Source organism: Scleropages formosus, chromosome 6 (genome assembly GCF_900964775.1).
Source record: "Scleropages formosus chromosome 6, fSclFor1.1, whole genome shotgun sequence".
NCBI lineage: Eukaryota > Metazoa > Chordata > Actinopteri > Osteoglossiformes > Osteoglossidae > Scleropages > Scleropages formosus.
The window spans coordinates 36,915,989-36,937,969 of NC_041811.1; the positions used below are offsets into that span (position 1 = coordinate 36,915,989).

A 21,981-nucleotide genomic window follows, 5' to 3' on the forward strand; every position below is an offset into this window, starting at 1 on the left:
AATGCTGGGAGGAGGAAAGTGGGAAAGTGCCACTTTTGTTGGGGGGGGGGGGAGGGGGGTGCATTTGTGGTCCCCATGTAAAGTGAAATGAGAAGCTGTTTCACCTTGCAAAACTCCGGACGACGCCTCACTACAGAAGAGACGTCTGTACCCCAAAGGCCCCCCCCCCCCGGGTCTCTTCATTGTGCCTGAGAGCTGTGGGAGGTGGGAGCAGGGAGGACATTAATTTCCCCCATTTTTTGCATATTTCCTCTCCCTGAGTGACACCCCTTCAATGAGGGAGCTGAATGAAGACGTTCCTTATCGGGGGACCAGGCCGATACAGCAAAGTGCTGCTCGTCATGTGAACCTGTTCCTTGTCGCCAAATTTACTCCTGCCGCTATCTTTATGAGATCGACGAGCTGCCGTTGGCTCCCCAACCAGCACAGAGCTGGTGTTAGCGTGGCTTTACCGCGTTATGAGCGGGGAGATGGTAAAGTCAGCGGTGAACTTTGCCACCCGTCACGTCCTGCTTTGGCAGAGATGCACTTTCTTCAAATGTCACTTGGTTTATGATTAACGGTGTCGGCTGAAGATGCCCAATAACGATGAGCTGCTTTCGTGCCGAAGCGACGACCTGCGCGCCAGGTGTTTTGTTGAGTGTTGCCAATAAAAGCAAATCGATTCGGCAAAATGTGGTTTGTGCTTCAAAAGAATGTTGCATTTTCTGTGAGTTGTGATGGAGAAGCGGGAAACACTCAGCTTAGTGAAGGACTAGGGTCAGGGTTAGTGAAGGAATCCAGCTCTAGGTTTGGTGCTCAGACGCTGATGAAGGAATACAGCCAAAACGCATCTGTCGCATTACGAGAAATATCACTGTTTCGGGAAGCTCCCCTTCTTTAGTTTCCTGTTAATTCTTCACACATTTAACATGAAAGTACACGCACCATCTGAACTGCTTGTCCCATACGGGGTCACGGAGCCTAACCGGCAACACAGGAGGGAGAGGGGACACACCCAGGACAAGATGCCAGTCTGTCACAAGGCACCCCAAGCGGGACTCGAACCCCAGACCCACCGGCAAACAGGACCCGGTCCAACCCACTGTGCCACTGCACCACTGCACCACCACCCCCCTCCTAACCTCAAAGTATTAAAGCAAATTTAACAGCTGACATTAGTGTTCATTGCTTTAAATTTAATTAATGTACGATAACAAATATAACTCTTTAGAAGTGGAATCTCAGTCAAAAACAGCTCATTTAAGGTATTTCATTTATTTAGCTGAGTGAGTTTTGCTGGAATACTTTGGGGTAAGAACATCTCTGAAGAGTACTACAGGTAGAGGCGGGATTCAAACCTGCAACCAGGCGGTGGTTCTAACCACTACACTACCAGGCTCCCATGTTTACAGCTGAACTTCTGTTTCCAAAGTCGGCCCATTTATTAAAGTCAGACCTTTGTTTCTTGCTGACAAACAATCCTCAGTTTTTAATTAAGCAAGATTTTATAGTGACTTGTTTGTAGTCTGACTCCAGCAGCACACTGCAATTCACCCTCTGTGTGTGTGTGTGTGTGTGTGTGTGTGTGTGTGTGTGTGTGTGTGTGCGCGAGCGTGCACGTGCACCACCCACACAGTGCTGAGAAAATATGCATTAAATGCACACCATCTGACTTGTGAACGATCAGAGATATGAACAGAAGCGGCAGCGCAGCTGTCGCTGTCCGTTCGCCCCAACATGATGTGCAGGACGGCTGTACCTTCCTTCTTAAGGGGAAAAATAATATGATGAGGAACTGATTGTGTTACCAAAAACCAACAGCAGCAAAATAAAGACTAAATAAACACTGAAATAAAGACAAAAATAAATTAATCGCACTATTTGCCTTTCATAACAATACAGCGAGTGTGTGTGTGGGGCAGAAAGGGTTAAATATGAACCTTAACTAATTAACCTCAAATGAGTTTCATTTCTGGATGGGTGACGTCCCTCAGCGCTTCAGCCTCAACGTGGTAAACCGTAAAGGTACCGCGTGTAAAACTTCATTATGGTGCTAAAAATGCACTCAGTGGTTTTTTTGTACGTATTTATTAACATGTTGTATGTGTTTATAATAAATGCAAAAATAGTGTTTGTCAACAACACCATCGCTGTTGTGTCCGCGACGGGGGGACTGATGTCACTGCTGCCTGTTGTTTTTTTTTTCATTTTTAATAGCTCAATAGAATATGTTTAAAAAGGGTGATCGTGGCAGTAAAAAAAAGGCAAACAAGATTACAGGCAATACCTGGACTGTCGGAGCTCGGAAGGTCAATGAGTGTGTGTCGCCCTCTCTGTCGCTCACAGAAACTGCTCAGGTCTTTCCACAACGTGAGGGACGTGGGAGTCGTCCAGGTGAAGGTCATCCGGGCCGAGGGATTGATGGCAGCTGATGTCACAGGTGAGGCTCGCCGGACGCTCAGTCCTGACGTCACATGTATTATTTTCTTATAAGTATCTCGTTGCCATGGCAACGCATGCGCTACACAAACTGTTTGCAAGGTGGGCGCAAACAAACGTGTATAAAACGTGTATTTGGGAATAAAATCAAAACGATGAGCTCATTATACACCTTTTGAAAGCGACACATTGTGCTTCAGCAATTTTTTTTGTCCTCAGTATCGCAGTCGGCGGGGGGGGGGGACGTTTACATTTATTCATTTAGCTGATGCTCTTCTCCAAAAAATAAAAACTCCACACTGTTACACTCCTTCATCGGTTTCTGCAGCTGTGTAATTTTTAGCGGACTAACTCAGGGTAGGGACCTTACTCAGAGACACTGCAGCACTAGGTGGGATTGGAACCCGAGGCCTTCAGATCCGCAGACAGCAGCTGTAACCGCTGCGCCGCCTGCTGGCCTCTCTGGTGCCGTGTCTGACCTGTTAGGCTCCGGCCCCCCCAACCCAGAACCGCTCGCACCCCAGACCCCTGCGGTCTCTCAATTGCAGGTATGTTCCCCGCAGCCCCGTCGCCGCGACACATGCTGCCGTAAACAGGAACTCCCCCCACACAAAGGGGGCATTTGCGGGCGCCGCTGGAGAGCATCGCGTACAAGAAAGAGGCACAAATTGGCTCCTCATGGAACTTTCAGCTCCTTTCAGTGCCGCCGGAGAGCCCTGTCCCCCCCCCCCCACCCACTCAGTGCTCGCCCACCTTGGCCCCCCCAGCGCTGGACTGCTTGGGATGCAGGAGGCTGATGTCCAGAAAAAGGTTAATGATTCGAACCCGGCGTGAGGAGCTGCTGCATCCTTCATCGCTGCCTTCAGGAAGTTTCAAAGTCCTCCTTAGTGGTGTCACAGTGGGGGGTGGGGGGGGCACAAGGTCATTAGGGACGCGCTGTCAACGCCGAAGTGCAGGCGCTCTGTCCCCGTGGTGTGCAGCGCTCAATTAAGACGTGGCAAGGAGCCCCTCCCCTTCGCACCCGGGACCCCTCCTCTCCTACCGGCCTTTTCACAGTCCAGCAGTCACACGCCCTCCAGACGACCCAACCCGCTCTTTCGACCGCGGTCCCCAGCCCCGCCCCCCCCCCCCCCCCACAGCGTTCCCTAGGGAACGGACCCGCCTGGCCATCTCCGACTTTACACCCCCCACCCCGTGGCACCGATAGGAACACAGAGCCGATGGAAGATCGCGGGTCTGAGGTCTCGTTCCGCCTCCAGGAGGGGTTGTCGGCGGACGAGTCTTCGGGCTGCAGGACAGGAAGTTGTAATGAGCAGCTGCGGCAGGAGCTCTTCCTCCACTGCGCTCTTTGTGGTGTTCACACTCCGATGGCTGTTACTGCGCTCAGTCTCCCAGGGCCTTTATTTCAAATAAACAAACAATCAAACAGCAGATATAAGAAGAGGTCCAGAATCTACATGCAAGAGGTCCAAAATCAAAAGCACAAAGGTTTTTGGTTCTGGCTCCGATGTGGTGGAATGAGCTTCCTCTGTCACTCGGAACTGCTGAATCCCTTCCAACTTTCAACTTGCATATAGCTTATGTGGCACGTTCCAATAGGTGATATTGCATTTAGCGAGGCCTGTGCAACGTGATCAATGAGGGCCACCCAGTTTGAGCATCCTGGTGTCTGAAGGGACCCCTGATTGACTTCAGTGACATTTATTTCGTGTTTTCAATAAATGTCTCGGCCGTGTAACATTTGCGTGAACACTATACGTTACTTTATACATTACTGTATACAGTAGTATATACTTTACTATAGATGTTATTATATATGCTACTGTATACTTTATTATATATGTTTATATACATACCTCATTGTTTACATTACTATATACATTAGTATATAGTATATACACTCATTATGGTTATATACACCCCAGTGCTGCTGTCTCACAGTGCTGGGTGGAGTGTGAGGACAGGGGTTGCTCAGTCTGTGTTGAGTTTGTATGTTCTCCCCATGTCTGTGTGGGTTTCTTCTGGGTGCTCTGGTTTCCTCCCACAGTCCTAAGACATGCTGTTCAGGTTCCCCCCATAGTGTGTGAGTGACAGAAAGAGTGTGTTCCACTTATGTATGGATGAGTGACCCATTAGTGTATCTAGCAGTGTAAGTCACCGCAGTGAATAAGGTGTGTGGGCTCATAACACTACATAGAGTTCATTGGAAGTTGCTTGGAGAAAAATCTCTGATAAAATAATAAATGCAAATTAAATCCTTTGATGTGTTTCAAGCCTTTTAAAATCCAAATGTCCCTCTGTGAAGACACTGTCACTTTGCTGTCCACTTCCACCGCTCCCCACATTTATTGTACATTTAGTTTTAGCTACTTTATGTTGAGGAAAAGCTTTTCTAGAGCAGTCGTTCTCGGGAGTCATTAAGTTCCCAGACCTTCTGGATTTTTCTGAGCCGATGTCCCAGGTTCTGCTCGTTGGCGATGTAATTCTGTAGCAAACGCGGAGCAGCACGGATGGAAGTGATGTCTTTTTGTCCCTATGTTGTCTACTGTACTGTGGTCCAGTGTGGTCCAGTGTGATGAGCATGGTCTACACGGTCTAAAGCGGCAGGTGTGCTCCATACACTCTTTCTGGTTTGTGGTCTTTCTGTCAGTTTGGCCCAGACCTGACATGATCTCCTAAACCCCCCCCCTTCCCCCCCGCAGGGAAAAGCGACCCCTTTTGCGTTGTGGAACTGAGCAACGACCGCCTGCAGACACACACGGTCTACAAGAACCTCAACCCAGAGTGGAACAAGGTTTTCACCTTGTAAGCAGCAGCCGCAGCACAGCGGGCCGTGTGGCCGTCGCGCGTCGGTGAACCGAGGTCACGCTCGTACACGGTCCGCACACACGCACACACACACACACACACACACACACACACACACGCGCTACGTGTACAGTTGTGTCCACACTGGAACATTTTTACACCAGAACTTCACCACACAAATATCCAGTTTTTTTTAGAACAAAATAAGAAAACACACCTGTACAGGGACATAACACTTATTGTTAAAGAAATTCAATTTTTTTGTTTAAAATATGGCAAAAGATGTATTTGGACAAATTTTAGGACCACGGTTGTTCCATTCTTATGCTGAGTCTATCAAAGTCAAACCAGATAATTGCAGAAGGGGAAAAAATAAATCTCAATCTCTCTCTCTCTCTCTCTCTCTGATTTTTCTCCTACGTGGGGGGCCTTGAAGGGTTAGGGTTACATTTACATTATATTTATTCATCTAACTCACACTTCTCTCCAGAATGACTCACAATGTTAATGTACTTACAATTATTTATCTATTTATACAGGACAGTAATTTTTACTGGAGCAATTTAGGGTAAGTACCCCGCTCAAGGGTACTACAGCTGGAGGTGGGACTCAAACCTGTCATCTTGGGTCCAAAGGCTGTACCTTTAACTACTACGCTACCATCTTTAAGGTTAGGGTTGAAATAAGGGTTGAAATTAGGGTTAGGGTTAAGATTAGGATTAGGGTAAGGGTCAGGATTAGGGTTAGGGTTAGGGTCCTAAGATTGTGGTTACGTGGTGGCCCCGTTTCGTGTCACTCTTAGAATCGTGTGCTGTCAACTGGTGAGCTTTGCGTGTCTGTGCCCGATGTTTCCTGCAGCAACGTGAAAGACGTCCACTCCGTGCTGGAGGTCACGGTTTACGACGAAGACAAGGACCGCAGCGCAGACTTCCTGGGCAAGGTGGCCATCCCTTTGCTCAACGTAAGTTCGCCGTGCGACCGCAGCTGAAGCGCCCGCTCTGGGTCAGCCTTGTGCGACGAGGGACCGTGAGAATATGGTAAACGCGGTAGAATGCTCTCCGCAATGAAACAGCGTCTTTAACAGGAACGGGCTCGGGGTCTGAGTTTGGGGTACGAGTTCCGGTTCCGGTTTGGGGTTCGGGTTCGGCAGGACGCCTCACGCTTTTATAACCTCGGGGCTCGCGACCCTTTCACGCGCAACCTCTCGTTATTTTCAGAAGCTAATCAGTCGTCGTCGAACAGCGAAACGCGTTCTCGTGTGCGGTTGCTACGGTTTATACTGTCGTAACAAATATATGTGGTTTAATACGCAAACAGTGTATTAATAGTCCGATTTCCTTTCGTTTCTCACTGATTTTTCTGTTTAATGAGCTCTTCAAAGAATATGTAAATGTGCTGCTCCAGGAAAGTGACAGGAATGAAGAGAGAGAGAACGAGGGAGGGGGGGCGAGGGGGGGTTCCGCCCGTCTCTCCGCATCGATCCCCAGGGTGGTTCCTTTCTCCCTGACAGTTGGCTGCTGGTAATGAGCGACTGCTTGTCAGGAGTTCCCTCAGTTGCACCAGGCTCCCTGTCAGGCTCTGCAGCTGGGGGTCAGAGGTCAGGAGAGCGGTGGCAGTGAAGAGGGTGGGGTGGGGATGGCGGGGGGTGGGGGGGGGGATTCAGCCGGGTATCGCCCAGACAGACGGCTGTCACGCCTGCCCCCCTCTCCGCAGATCCGAAACGGGGAGCGGAAATCATACGGCTTGAAAAACAAAGCGCTGACAGGGCCGACCAAGGGGGTCATCTATCTGGAGATGGACGTGATTTTCAACACAGTGAGTCCCCCCCGGCCCCCCCCCCCCCCGTTTGATACCCCATCTGTCCCGCAGTCCCGTTTCCCTCGAAACGACCCAGTGCAGAAATGTTGCTGCGAATTGCTTTTGATTCCATATGTCTTAAGATTAATGTGAAAGTGTGTGTGTGTGTGTGTGTGTGGGTGTCACCCCATTTTTCCAGGGAGCGTGGCTGGGGAGGATGAGGTTTCGCCATGATCTGTGCACAGGCCTCACCCCCCAGGGCCACCAGGGCTCAGCATTCCTTTGCACTTCCCCTGTTGATATGTGTGTGTGTGTGTGTGTGTGTTACTATATAACATTACATTAAATTAATTAAAAACAATTAAAACAGACCCGAGCTTTCAAACGCATCTCTGTATACATCTATACATCTCGTCATATCTCTATATTTCTATACAACTCTGTACATCTGTGTGTCAAAGTCCTCGTCTCTCTATACATTTCTGTCCATTGTCTCATGAGTAGAACAGAAAGGAAGTCCCACTTAACGGAATGTATTTGGTGTGTGTGCGCACGTGTGTGTGTGTGCGTGCGTGTGCTCTACTGAAGGTGAAAGCTGGCCTGAGGACCCTGACGCCAGCGGAGCAGAAGTACCTGGAAGAAGAGCCCCGGGTTTGCAAACAGGTGCGCAAACACCGACGCGCTCCCGACTCCCGACTCCCGACTCCCGAGCTGCTTCCAAAGTGCCTCGTAACTCAACGTGTCTGTGTTTGCAGCGCGGTGCTTTACCGGAGTAACTCGGCATCGGTGCTGTAATTTACTCTTTTGCTCGTTTCTGCGCTTGAACCCGGAGCCTTTTGGCGTTAAGAGCCATCGGGTCCTTAAAGACTGTAGCGAGCAAAGAGAGAGTCGTCCGGCACAGTAGCGTAGTAGTGTAACGTAGGAAGGTAGTAGTGTACGAAGCGCAAGAGTGAATCGTGGAAGAAAGAAAGAATGAAAGAATGAGTGTTTCTGCACTTTCTCTATGAGCTCAATAGAAACGTCAAGCTGTCAGTGTTGCCCCCCCCCACACCCACACACACGCACACACACACACACACACACACACACACACAGAAACGGGGCGGGACGCACGGCTGTGTGACAAAGGCCCCGAATGGAGGGGGCCGACCTGGAGCTCCACAAAGACCCCCCACCCCCCCATTTGCGGAGCCCCCTGGAGACGCCGCACAGCTCGACACGTTTCTCACGCGCACACTTACTGACGGAGTAAAACACACAATATTGAGAAACTCACTTCTGTCACTCTGAACTCCATAAAGTCGTTTATATTATATTTTTCTACATAATAACATATTTCATTGAATAAAAATTATAATCACATTATAAATTGATTTATTGAGTAATAATATACAAAATGCAACATCTATCGAAATATATTTCTAAGAGTAAATTGTGTAACATGTACGTATAAATTGCGCTCCTCATTTCCAGTACTCAGTTCTGGGAGTTCACTGCAATTATTAGACATAAATAATATTTTGGGTACAGGGTTATAGCAGCTGCTCCATAAATTATAGTTTGTTTCGCTCTTTCGGAGCTCAGAGATGCTGCAGCTGCAGTGAAGAGGATAACAAAGTGGCAGCTGAGTAGAAGTGGCCAAGAGCAAAATCAGGCTACATGTATGAATATGATAATGCATTAATATGTTAATTTATGAATATGTTAATGTATTAATGTAAAAACTGCCCCAAAACTGGTCACGCAAGCAGGAAACGGGAGAGCAGCCTGTTTGTAAACACACCTCATCCAGCTGTGCCCAGCTGTGCCCAGCTGTGCTGCTGCAGCTCCCAGCAGGCCTTGGGTGCGGTGCTTTACCGTGCATTTAGTGCCTGCGTCCCCGTCCGTTTCCGTGGAAACGCACCGGTTCGCTGGAAGTGTCCTTTTCACTTTGAATCTCATACCGAATCATTTTACGTTAAAATTACAGTTAATAAAGTTAATAAAGTTAAATATCACTTTCTAATATCGTCATACATCTGCAGTTATTCCTGTTTTCGCTTTTATTTCCACTGTTTACCTTTAACACGCAGCCTCTTTAAAGGTTGTGTGTAGTACGTGTGTTGTTCAAGACGTTTACCAACAACTTAGGTAAACTTTTGGTCCATGTAGCTGACATAATGTGTGTGTGTGTGTATTATTATTATTATTATTATTATCATTATTATTATTTTAGTTGTTGCTGTTGTTATTGGTGTCACTATTGTTGAGTTGCCCCCCCCCCCCCCCCCCCCCACTTTCCGTCCAGCTGCTGCAGCAGAACTTCCTGCGGGTGAAGCGCTGTGTCCTGTTTCTCATCAACATCGGCTCTTACATCAACAGCTGCTTCGAGTGGGAGTCTCCGAAGAGGAGTCTTACAGCCTTTCTGGTAGGACCCCCCCCGACCCACTTTGTTATTTCGGTGGCTTCTCCCCACCCACTGGACTGCTACATGTAGTATCCCATTGTATTCCATTGTATTACATTGTATCACTGTGCTGTAGCAGTGCTGGGGGCAGCGGTGACTCTCCCACAATGCACTGCTCCAACTATGCGAACATACGGTACTTCCGAGGGCCAACCGTTGTGGGGAGTTAGAGGGCAGTCGCTGGTGCTGGCTGGTGCTGGTGTTCGGTTTGCTGTGAGAGTTTTTATTAGTTGTGCGTCAACTCTGAGAGCGTCAATGGCAAACATGGTCGACATGGTCAAAGCGTCTAACCTGGCGTTTACTCTGCTTGGTTCGTTTCCAGAGCCGTTGTTCAGCGGTACGTGCGGCACCTACTGCGTACATCCGTTTCTATGGAAACCGCTCCCTGTTCCATGCAGGAGCAGTGATTTTGTGATGGTTTTGTTCACCCCTATTTTACCGTTGGAAAGGAAGGTCTTATTATGGAAGGTCTTACTTCTTATGGGGGGGCGTTTAGCACTGATAGGATGAGTGGAGAGGTATTGTATTGATCACTTAACATTTCCTTCACCACTTTCTTTGGTGTCACATGTACTGATGAAATGTCAGCACTCGGAATATTTTTATAATTTCATACTTCATACTCTGCTGTGTGGTGGGTCTGGGGTTCGAGTCCCGCTTGGGGTGCCTTGCGGCGGACTGGCGTCCCGTCCTGGGTGTGTCCCCTCCCCCTCCGGCCTTGCGCCGGTGTTGCCGGGTTGGCCTCCGGCTCGCAGTGACCCCACCCGGGACAAGCGGTTGCAGACACTGCATTGCATTGCGTACTCTCTGTGTATCCATAGTGTTAGTGTGTGTGTGTGTGTGTTGTGCTGTTTATTTTTAACAGAATTTTTTTGTTTGTTATCTGGCACTTTCACATTTTCCCATTTATACACTCGGGGAACATATTTATAGAGCACAGTGGCAGCGTTTCACTGTGTTACTCTGCACACACTTAGTGACGGTTACGCGGCGCAGTGAACGCAGGGCTTTTTCAGGTGGGAGTTACTACTGCTGTGTTTTTGTCTCAAAGAGAGAACTTTACTTTTCTTGGAAAAAAATTAAATGTGACACTTATTTCAGAGAAAACCAATTAGAAAACAGAAGAACTTTCTCATTTGTTACTGTTAATCCTGTACAGTAAGTACAGCAATAACCAACGGCAGAAGAGCGATCGAACGGGTGAAGTCATGACCTCCTCTGCTTTTTTATTATAAACCACAATTTCAATATTAGCGTTGACACGACCTGGCATAACTAAGTGTTTTTTTTCCTAGTTCCAGGGTTATTACCGAAATGAAATCATTCAAATGATTGTTTGCCAAAAAAAGACGCATCATCGTGACTTTTCTAATATTTCTGGAGGAAATTTTATGAAGCCCTGCCCTCCGTTTCGCTGAAATTAAAGACAATTGTGTCACTTTCAATGAACTGGAATAATTGAGTTCACTTACATTTGCTTAAGGGGGGCGCGGTGGCGCAGTGGCGCAGTGGGTTGGTCCGGGTCCTGCTCTCCAGTGGGTCTGGGGTTCGAGTCCCGCTTGGGGTGCCTTGCGACGGACTAGCGTCCCGTCCCGGGTGTGTCCCCCTCCCCCTCCGGCCTTGCGCCCCGTGTTGCCGGGTTAGGCTCCGGCTCCCCGCGACCCCGTAGGGGACAAGCGGTTCAGAAAGTGTGTGTGTGCCTGCAGTTACACTGTGCTGCACAATGGAAACACATACAATGCAAACACACCATCATCGGAGAAGCTCTGAATTCAAGCTATAGATTAACAGAGAAAAAACATGCTGTGGCCAAACACTTTCTATAATATAATAATTTTTCTCATTAACCATAAAGCATGGGAAAAAGAGCTAGAAAATGAACTTTGAATTTTTCGCCACTGTGTGCCTTTCCTGCCTTTTGCACGTGTTCTGAGACCGTTTTCAAACTTCACGGAATCATCATGAAATGCAGGTAGGGTGTAATTATTTGAGGAAAGAAACATAATAAACTGGCCTCATATTATCAATATACACACAAACACAGTCAATATAAAATGCAGTGAAATCACACGTGTGTGTGTGTGTGTGTGTGTGTGTGTGTGTGTGTGTGTGTGTGTGTGAGAGAGAGAGAGAGAGAGAGATGGGCTGCAATGCCGTGACGCCGCTATTGAGCAGGAAGAAAAGGGGTGAAAGTGAACGAGTGAGAGACGTAGCTGTGCAGTGAGACGGAGCCCCACGGCCCCCGGGGGCAGCAGCTGGACCCCCCGCAGCAATAAGTGTGAGTGTGTAGAGGGTCTTAACGTGCACCTACTCCCTGTCACGTGGCTCTCTGTCCCGGGTGTGAGCCGAGTGAAACCCTCAACTCATTCTTGAATGCACCCTGAAGGACAACCCCACCCCCCCACCCCACAGTATCCCTATAGCGCCTCTGGGGTGTGTGTGTGCGTGCGTGCGTGCGTGCGTGCGTGCGCTCGCCCCAGTGGATGGGGCCAGAGTTCACACCCGGTGGCCGCAACAGCTGCCAATCACCCGCAGCCCCGGAGCGAAATGCAAAGTGGCCGAAGCCGGGCAAATGAAAAGTGACAGGCCTTTAACCGCGGTAAACAGGTGGAGAAATTGCGAGCGCCAGGCCGAGCAGCCGAAACACCGTCGCTGGTTTTAAGACACGCATGTGAAACGCAAAGTGTAACAAGTGTAGGAGGGGACAGAGAGACGAGACGTTTACAGAAAGAAAAGTTCAGTCTCTGACAACAACAATAATAATAATAATAATAATAATAATAATAATAATAAAGCTGTTCTTTCATGTCTGGATAAATTGCCCATTTTGTGTGTCTCATAGAGCCCAGATAATCAGTTGCTGTTGGGATTAGAAATTTATTCTGCTAATATGAATCACGCACAATATAACTGATGACCTGTGAGCACAAGAGGCTACGAAACGGAACAGAAATGATGACTTCATAGTGGCGAAGGGGGAGTTCAGGGCACAAGAGGGTTTTCGGGGTCTTTCGGACTCGGCGTTTTTGTATCGCCGTAGAAACGATCAAAACTATTGTTCCAAACTCGCACATTCAGCTTTATTAGAGTCTCGCCGAAAGGTTTTAATGACATATTTACGTAAAAACGCACTGCCGTATTGGAATACTCCACATAGCTGAATCAGAGAAAGAAAAATGAACGAATGACTGAATAAATAAATAACTCCTGTAAAATTTTAATTCAATATCCTGTTAAAAAAACTTGCAGTTTTTTGCATGTTTTCGGTGCTGGAAAAAAAAGGAGAAAAAAGGAAATGAGGCGAATGAAAGACCAAGAAAACATAAAAAATGTGTTTTTTGAATTATTAAACCATAAATATTTCTACTTAAAATAATTTAAGCGTAACTGTCATAATTTAAGGTGAAGTCGAGGACTTTTTCTTTTTTGTGAACTTGAAAAATCAAAATGTGTTTGCAGGTACAAGTGATAACCTGTTAATTATTTCCAAAAAAAAAAAAAAAGATAACAATCATTACAAAGAGTAATGGTTTAAAAATACAAGTTTTTGTAGGTTGAAATCACTTGTTTCCATTTTACAAAATACAATTTACATAAACAGGCCAAATGCATTTTAGTTACATTAAAAAGGGAAAAAAAAAACAATCATATCATATATGTGGCTTTAGACATGTGTCATATCTGTTCAGTTTTTACTATGCTTTTCCCCTGGTAAAAAGTGAACATTAAACCAAAGCAGAGAATTTCAACATGGACAAATAAGAAGATATTTATAGAATTCAACATGAGTACAATAATGCAAATGAACCCCTTCGACACGTCACGGCATGGTAAACTTTACCAGGGTTCGCGAAAAGAACTGTGACCGTTCAGTCAGAAACACCTTTGCTTTTATAAATATCTTCATCTTTGCCTCGACATCATCATCAGTATCTTTACTATAAACATATTTGCTTATCTGATGTTTCTTAAAATTATTTAAAAAAAAACGCTTTGATTTTGGGCTGGATGGAAAAATTGTGCTCTGAAAAATACAGCATCGCCGTCCTCTCACAGGAGCCTCGTCTTCATCTCATCCCGTGCATCTTAGTCCCAGTCCAAGGGTCGAGTGAGTTATTTTACTTGTTGCTTTGTTTGTTTATTAAACGCCGGGAAGCGCGTTTCCGTGCCGCGGGAGACGAAGTGCCTGTGTGACAGGCGCCCATAATTAGGACGAGCTCCTCGCGGGCCGTTTGCTGCGAGAGGCGTCGAGCCGTGACGCCCGGAACACGCGACACACGCACGCACGCACCCACACGCACACGAGCAGCTGTCCTTTCAGAACCTGAACGCTCCGATACCCAAGGATGTCTCCTTTCAGACCCCCCCCCATTGTTTCGCCTGCATTACAAACTACTTACAAGGCAACAGTAAGTGTGTTTACCGGTGTACCGGTATAGAGGTGGAAATAGATCTCAAAGAGTGGGACATTACTGTCATTGTGCTCGATGAAAATGAAGACAAACATTATTGTGATACGATGAGAAATGAAAGGAGAGCAGATCGTAGACACGCAGCTCAGAAACACATCATGGTTTTCGTGGTTATTTCAGCAACTCCTCACGAAAGCTGCAAATCGCGTCCTTTCGCTGCGATTCTGGACTGGGGGCCCTTGCCGAGAGACGAGAGGTGAGACAGGGTGGGGGACACGCAGGACGATCACGGCCGTCCCGCAGCCGTCCCACAGCCGTCCCACTGCCGTCTCTCTGCCGTCCCACTGCCATCCTACAACCGTCCCACAGCCGTCCCACAGCCGTCCCACTGCCGTCCCACTGCCGTCCCACAACCGTCCCACTGCCATCCCACAACTGTCCCACTGCCGTCCCACAGCCGCCCCTCTGCCGTCCCACTGCCGTCCCACAACCGTCCCGCTGCTTTCCCACCTCCGTCCCTCTGCCGTCCCACAGCCGAGCCCCTCTCCCTCTTCTGAGCGCGCTCCTTTCTCTCTCCCCAAGCTCTTCATCCTGGCTGTGTGGAACTTCCAGCTCTACATGATCCCCCTGTCCCTCCTCCTGCTGCTGGTCTGGAACTACCTGCGAGTGGCCCTGGGCCGGGACCCGCGCCACGGCAGCATGGTAAGCGCTGGGCGGGCGCCAGCGATCGCCGCCGACACGTTGTGGACACAAGTAGGATATGCCTCGTACGTGGAATAAATCAGGGTATAATGCAGTACGCGGAAAGACCCGGAAGCCCGAAGTACCGATCGCAATGGACACTTTTTCTTTTCCATATGGGGACGAGCTCATGGGCGAATGACTAACTTCTCCGCTCTAGACATTAAATTGTACTTTTAAATATTTCACACTTTCCACAAAGCATTGTGTGTGTAGTTTGTCAGAAATGAGATTTAAAATATTTATCAAAAGTATAAATTAATTAATAATGATTAAAAATTATTTACAGAATATGAAAAATTTGTATAAAATCTGTATCTATAAACACACATATATTTATTTGTGCATATTCTATTTCATGACAGACACACACACACACATACACAGTTTATGTGTGTTATGAGCTATGTTTGTAAATGTATTTATGAAGAAATACGGAAACGTGCTGCTGTCCAACATGCCAACCGTTTGTCTGACATTTGATATTTATTTCAACATTTCCTGTTTATTATATTCAGAGAGACATGGGCTGATACCGTTTTGACTACGCAGCGCTGTGACCTCAGCATATTGTTCCACAATTAAACATTAAAACTGAAAATATTGTAAAAGTGCAGAACAACTGCAGAAATGAAAATTTTAAGGGTTTCTGCCCCAAACTGCGTAGTTTCACTTTTCCTTTGGGCTACATTAGTCATTAATATACAAATTACAAATTCAACAAAGTGAGCGCAATGTCATGCGAACGGGACGATTTTTAATCCCATACAGATGTAGAAATGTGGGAAGAAGGAAGCGCTGAGCTCCAGAACATGAACAGCGCGGTGATTAAATTTAATAAGTGCATTTCCTCGCACATTTTAGGATCCCAGTAAAACAATCAGTTTTTTTAACAGAAATCTTAATTCCTCGTGATCATGCAGCTATAGAATTATTGCTGATATGCATTAGATAAATGGGAGAAAAATAAAAAAAAGTCATGTTTCACTGCTGCCTGAAAGGACAAATGACATTTATGAAAGTGGATCGGGATAAATTGCTCATTAATGAGAAATAGACGCTCCAAGTCACAGTGTGTGATGGGTTGTCCGACTCTACATATGCAAAGTGACCCTTTAGCCGGCGATGCTGGGACGCAAACGCAATGTGCATGACAAATTAGGACAGGAGCACATATAGTATCTGTTGCTTTAGCTCTTGAGGCCGTTATTCACGATCCCTCATGTCCATGATGCCATCAATAGGTGCCGTGCGTTTCGCTGCAGGGTGGTGTGGAACACATCACCACGACCTCGCTGAGATCCCAACCTCAACATGGACATTTGAACAAACGAGTCGTGATCCTGATCCTGCAGCAGGAGAACCTCAGATGCACACGCTTTAATTACATATACATACATTCATCTGGCACTTTTCTCCCAAGCAATTTGCAGTCATTTGCCCATGTATTGAGCACGGTAACTTTACTGGAGTAAGAACCTTACTCAAGAGTACTACAGCTGGAGGTGGGATCTGAACCTATGACCTGTGGGTGTAAATACAGGAGGCACAACCACTATACTACCAGCAGGCCACATATGTACATCATGTTTCTGTATTTAAAGGTAGAAAATACGTTACATTTACATAGATGAATTTAGCAGATACTTTTCTCCAAAGTGCCGGACATTTCAGAGCAAAATGCAAAAAGTTTGTTCCGTCAACAGAAAGAGAAGTTACAATACAGATGTGTGATTGTACAGCACAGACAATTTGGCACATAGCAAGGTATAAACCGGTGTACATTACACCGGTTGCTGCATTTTTTTACCGTATTACAGATTTACGTTCCCACTGTCATGGTCCTTTGTGGTTAATGAATTAATTTCTTCACTGTGCTCTTCATTTTAATCCTGGGGGGTTGGGGGGGTCCTTTTCTCTTGTTCAGCTCATGTAACCTGGAGCACACAGAATGTCTTGGACGATTCCCAGCGTTCTACCGTGGTTTACCACTAATCCATGGTACTTTGAGTAAATGCCGCCAAGGTCCTTTTCTGGGATTTGATCCCCTTCTGTATCGTTATTTTGCTCCTACTGCTGTGTGTTCAAGCAGCTCTAAGTGCAGAAAGAAGTGAAGTGAGAACAGGATTCACACACGCTGGGCTTCTCTATGATTTACTGCATGTACTTGCGCATTGCTGTAGTAAACTGGCACTTCATCAGTCCAGCTAAAGAGACGAAGCGCGAAATACCCTGTGGCACCGCGGTACGCGCACCGCTCCAGCAAACGCTCGCTCCGCCGCGAACCCCGGGTTGCACATGCTGCTCTCACACCCCTGTAGATGGAGACATTGTTTGCCAAAACGTTTTTCAGTGTGCAGGTTCTTTTCTTATTAGGGCAAGCGGCAGTGTGTGTGTGTGTGTGTGTGTGTGTGTGTGTGTGTGTGTGTGTGTGTGTTTTCATTGATGCTTTTTTCCCTGTGCGACCTCGAGACATTTGGTGCGTGTAGTTTTCCCCAAACTGGGACGACTTCTGTTTTCTCCTCCTTGAAGCGCGCTGGGAGACCTGAGGACCAGGAGTGTCCAGGTGAGGCTGCAAGGACGCAGTTACTGAGTTGCCCAGTTGAGCTGCGCCGATGAGACACACGTGATGGAACGACCGCTCGGTCTGCAGCTGACCTCCTGTTAACCCTGCTCTGCAAGCCCCTCCTCTCGGACTCTCGTTTGCGTTTTGACGACCGTAACCACAACAAACGAGCTGGAACCTCGAACCTCGAGGCCTGTTTTCAGTTACGAACAAAGGTTCGAAGGTTTTCCTTTAGCAGCGAGCTCAGGTTCGAGAGGCTCGGCTTCGCCTGCTGGAGGTCACGTGACGCGGTCAAACCGCTCTTGTGCAAGCAGCTCGACGGCTACTGTTTAATGATGGCATATTTGACACAGCGCGTTCATACTTCATACTTCACGTTCATATCGTTGTTTCTTCCTCTAAATGTTCAGTCCTTCTAGGAAAGCTCTTTGACCGCTGTGGAGCACAAGGAGATGCTCCTTGAGATTGTTCATCCAAGTTGCACGTGGTGGTGCTGCTGGGAAGCGAAACAAGTTCAGGCTTGTGACACGGTGCCGACTGTTGGCTCTTGGTTGCCTAAGCGGTCTTCTCACGTGACCTTCATGTGGCCCCGCGGGAAGTCTAGTCCCATCAGTTTAGTCGGGAGTTTGATCAACCTCAAACTCCACTTGTAGAGGAGGGAGGATGGGAGATGGGGGGGGTGGGATCCTCTCCTGCCCCCTGGCTGAGAGCGTTGGGCTAGTTTGTGACATATTGAAATCGCAGTCAGCGAAAATCGGGATCGATGGATCAGAAAAGGGACTTTAATTGTGAGATCCCATCAAGGCCCCGCAGCTACAAACAGAACCGTTTCCACTGCGTGACCCCACATGGTGGAAGCGGATGACATTTTTTGCCCTTTGGGAATGAGGGTGGGGTGGTGGTGGTGGTTGGGCCTCCATTCAGTGTGCTCTTCAACCATTCCAAGGCACGAATGCTTCACTTGCCTGGATGAACCCGTCTTGTTAATTAGTGGAGGAACCCGGCGTGTAAAAGAGAACCGTTGCGTTTCCGCCGAGGTCCGAATCTGGTCTCGGGTGACGGCGTGAGGAAAGAATCCCTTTCGAACCGAGTCTTTGTCCCACAAGGGTGGTTGATGGCTTCAGCGTGTGGCCCACGTGGCGTATTGCAGCTACGGTTTTGTGTCGGCCAAAATAATTGCAGTAAATTTAATCGATATGTTGATTTGTGCTCGACCAGAGAGCTTTCGGCTCCATTACCTGGGCCTCTGAATCTCCTGTCGTTTCGCTCCGTTTCCTTTCGTTGTCTGTTGCCGACCTCTAAACCCCCGTTTGTTCTCTCCGCCCCACATACGTACTACGTGATATATACCGTGACAAACTTTTTCTGACATCGCTCGGTCCGTTCCAGTCGGACGTGGTGACTAAAGCAAACACTTTGTTTCCCCTGCTGGCTCCTTGTGTGCCTTGTGGACGGTGTCCAGCCAAAGCAGGGTCCCAAGCCTGATGAGCCTGAGGATGAGTCTTCCTCCTTCGGGCCCTCGAGTACGTTTCACAAATTCAGTTCGCCGGAAAGTCCCGGAATCAAGAGTGCCTTTGTTACGTGAAACTTTGAACCCGGGTTCAAGAGGCTGCTGGCACACAGCAGTTATTGGTGCTCTGTGGCACCTTCCTCAGTCATTGTACAGGACAACACACGGACTCAGCGTTGTGGACCTCAGCAGCTGCCGTCTCTCGCTCTGTTGCCATCTCTTCTTTCAGCCCCATCTCGCTGCCAGCAGAGGGTTCTCAGACGGTCCCACCTGCGCTTTGTGACAAGATGCGACGATGAGGTCGACGACGATACCGCATGGCAGCATTTATTTTACACCGTAACGACACACAAGTGTGTGTTCTGGAAGCGAACGCATCCTTCCCCGTCCTGTCTCTGTGGGCTGCAGCCTCGTCGCCGTCAGGGGAAGCTTTCTTCATCAGAACCGCCGATCAGAGCGTTTTCCAAACGTAAATTCGCTCGCCGATGTGCTGAGCTTCTCCGCAGCTGCACTGGAACACGTACAGAGGATCAGATCCTCCACTTTTTAAAGCAAATAAATAAATAAGCGGAAGACTTCTTCACGTGAACTTGGATGCCTTCGATTTCAACTCCCCCAGAGTCTGCAAGATTAGGCTGAGAGCCCAGATGCTGAAACTTCACGCTCAGCTTAAATAAGAGTGGACATGTTGCACCAGGCTCTCCGCGCTGAGACGATGAGACGATGAGACGAGGACGATCGGAGGCTTGGCCCCATGGTTGCCCGATTACTCAAAATAAAGCTGCTCTATTTCAAAGGAAATATCTGGATTTCCCGAGCTGAGACTTCCACAGTGATCCGGTCCCGTTTAATTGGGAACGTGGCTGGGGCATAGAAAAGGCATCCAGCCAATTAAAATTATTTCGACATGATTTTTAAAAGCTGCTGAAGCCCATGACATTTTTAATGTCCCTTGAGTTCGGAGGCATTTAGACGAGTCCGTTGACAGTGAAACAAAACACACGAAGGCGTCAGTGTTCAACATACTTCACTACACCAATACGTGCTTCGTGCCTAATAAGCCTTTATCGATTGTTTATGAATCTCGTATCTGCGTCCATTTCTCTCGACAGTCACGGTGTCTCCGAGGCCCCCTTGACCCAGGTGCCCGGTACCCCATGAGGAGGAGCACCAGGCGGTTAATGTGGGATGATCATCCCGGCGTTTGCTGCCGTAGTCCCGCTGCCAGCCTTGTGGCTGCTGAACTGCCGTTGAACCGCACGCCGCTACCGATCCGGCCACAGGCTGTTTACCGGCGGCGTACTGGCTCGGCGTACCCAGACCGCGCGGCTGTCCCAGATGCTCATCGTGCGGCCAAATCTCTGTTTATGTAAGAAGCTTAAGTGAAGTGAAGAAAGTAGAAATGAGTAAATATAAAGAAACAAAAGGCCCATGTATTGGTTTATAAGTAAACACTTAAGGATTTATGGCAGGGCACCCAGAAGAGACGGCTCTGCACGAAACAGACAGAGATTCCTTTTTCTGAGATCTCGCCTCCGCAGTTTTCCCCCGTTGTCCTTGAGTGACAGAGCTGATCGCAAACCCACAAACTCTTCTTCTTCACCTTCTTATGGTGAGACAGTTAGAAGTCACACTTAACCAAATTTAGACAAATACATGTTGGCTTCCTCCCTACGCCTGGGTGTGATGGGTCAAAAGTGGATACGTTTTTCTTGTTTATAACTTTTGACACAAGAAGAAATAAAGGGAGTCACCAGAAGTTCTACATTCCCGGTGATACGATGACCACTGTGTTGTTAATTATGGTAAAAGTGAAAAAAAGAGCTGCTGCTCACAGCGTCATTAGCATCACCTGCCTAGCCAAGAAGGCCCAGCAGCGTCTCCATTTCTTAGGGAGGCTGAAGAGAGCCAAACTCCCCCCTCCCATCCTCGCTACGTTCTACAGGGGGACGATAGAGAGCGTCTTGACCAGCTGTCTCACCGTGTGGTACGGGAACTGCACAGTCTCCGACCGCAAGACCCTACAGCGAGTGGTAAAAACAGCTGAAAAGATCATCGGAGTTCCTCTTCCCTCCATTGACTCCATATACAAAAACAGTTGCGTCCGCAAGGCCAACAGCATTATGGGAGTATTACAGGAGCATGCGCGCCACCACCAGCAGACTCCGCAACAGTTTCTTCCCTGAGGCAGTTAGACTTCTCAACACCCAGCTACCTCCCAACACTCAACTGGCTCCATTGACCAATTAACTCAGCACTGTACTGCTCCACAACTGTCTACAGCTCATAGCCATACCCGCGTCCTATCCTGTGTATTTATTTATTTACTTATTCATTGTCTTATGCTATGTTCTGTCTTGCACCATGGTCTCAGAAGAAACGACTTTTCTTTCCACTGTACACCAGCTGTATGGAGGAATGACAATAAAAACTACTTGTCAACTTGTAAACTTGTACGGTCCTTTTAAGAATTTGAGAACAGTGGGAAGAAACCCTAAATAACGGTGTTTTGTAGTGTTTTTCACTGTTCATTTTTCACAAGTTTTTGTCCGTATTCAAAAAACACACAAACGTTCTTACTGTTGGATTTCAGAAAACAAATGACATTCTCTTGTTGCAGATTTGCTTGCGTTTGCTTACATACATTCACGTAGCTGATGTTTTTCTCCAAAGTGACTTACAATGAAACCTACGTAGTGTTTAGCGTAGCTGATAACTTTTCATCCAAAGTGATTTACTAAGGTAGACACAGTACAGTACACTGCCTACATACCCTGCAGTCGATCACTCATCTATATACCAGACCAGCGTTACACACAGTGGGGGGACGTTAGAGTCATCAGTTCACCTGTCTTTGGACTGTTGGAGGTTTAGGGTTAGGACTAAAGGTTAGGGTTAGAATTAGGGTTGGGGCCGTAGGGTTAGGACTAAGGGTTAGGGTTGGGGCTGTAGGGTTTCTGTGGTTTTAGGACAAGATGGCACTGGTGGAATATGTGAAGATGGTTATTGACAAAGTTATGTAGCTAAGTGCCTAATGCCTGTGGAACTTCAAAAAAAAATGTTTTAGCTTCTTCCATCATCTATGCTTTTGCAACTCATTTTTATTAATTAATTAAATTAATTCTGTTTCTTTTCTCTTTGTTGCAATGGACAGAAAGAGATGGAAGATATGCTTGAGGACGAAGACGATGAGCTCGACAAAGAGGTATTTCCCCCTTCGACACCACTGCTCCTGTGTAGAGGGCACTTCTGACCAGACTGACATTTCCTAAAGATATTT

General features: G+C 47.5%; 1 protein-coding gene across 3 annotated transcripts in view; it reads left to right on the forward strand.

Moving 5' to 3' along the window:
• The window catches only part of LOC108930021 (multiple C2 and transmembrane domain-containing protein 1-like), a 72,635-nt gene that overhangs the window by 36,948 nt on the left and 13,706 nt on the right, over positions 1 to 21,981 (forward strand). For all 3 annotated transcript variants that reach the window (XM_029252937.1, XM_029252939.1, XM_029252938.1), the window contains exons 10-17: positions 2,329 to 2,422; positions 5,124 to 5,226; positions 6,088 to 6,190; positions 6,943 to 7,044; positions 7,615 to 7,689; positions 9,314 to 9,433; positions 14,467 to 14,586; positions 21,856 to 21,906. In XM_029252937.1, the coding sequence (XP_029108770.1) occupies positions 2,329 to 2,422; positions 5,124 to 5,226; positions 6,088 to 6,190; positions 6,943 to 7,044; positions 7,615 to 7,689; positions 9,314 to 9,433; positions 14,467 to 14,586; positions 21,856 to 21,906 (768 nt within the window). The remainder of the gene's footprint in view (positions 1 to 2,328; positions 2,423 to 5,123; positions 5,227 to 6,087; positions 6,191 to 6,942; positions 7,045 to 7,614; positions 7,690 to 9,313; positions 9,434 to 14,466; positions 14,587 to 21,855; positions 21,907 to 21,981) is intronic.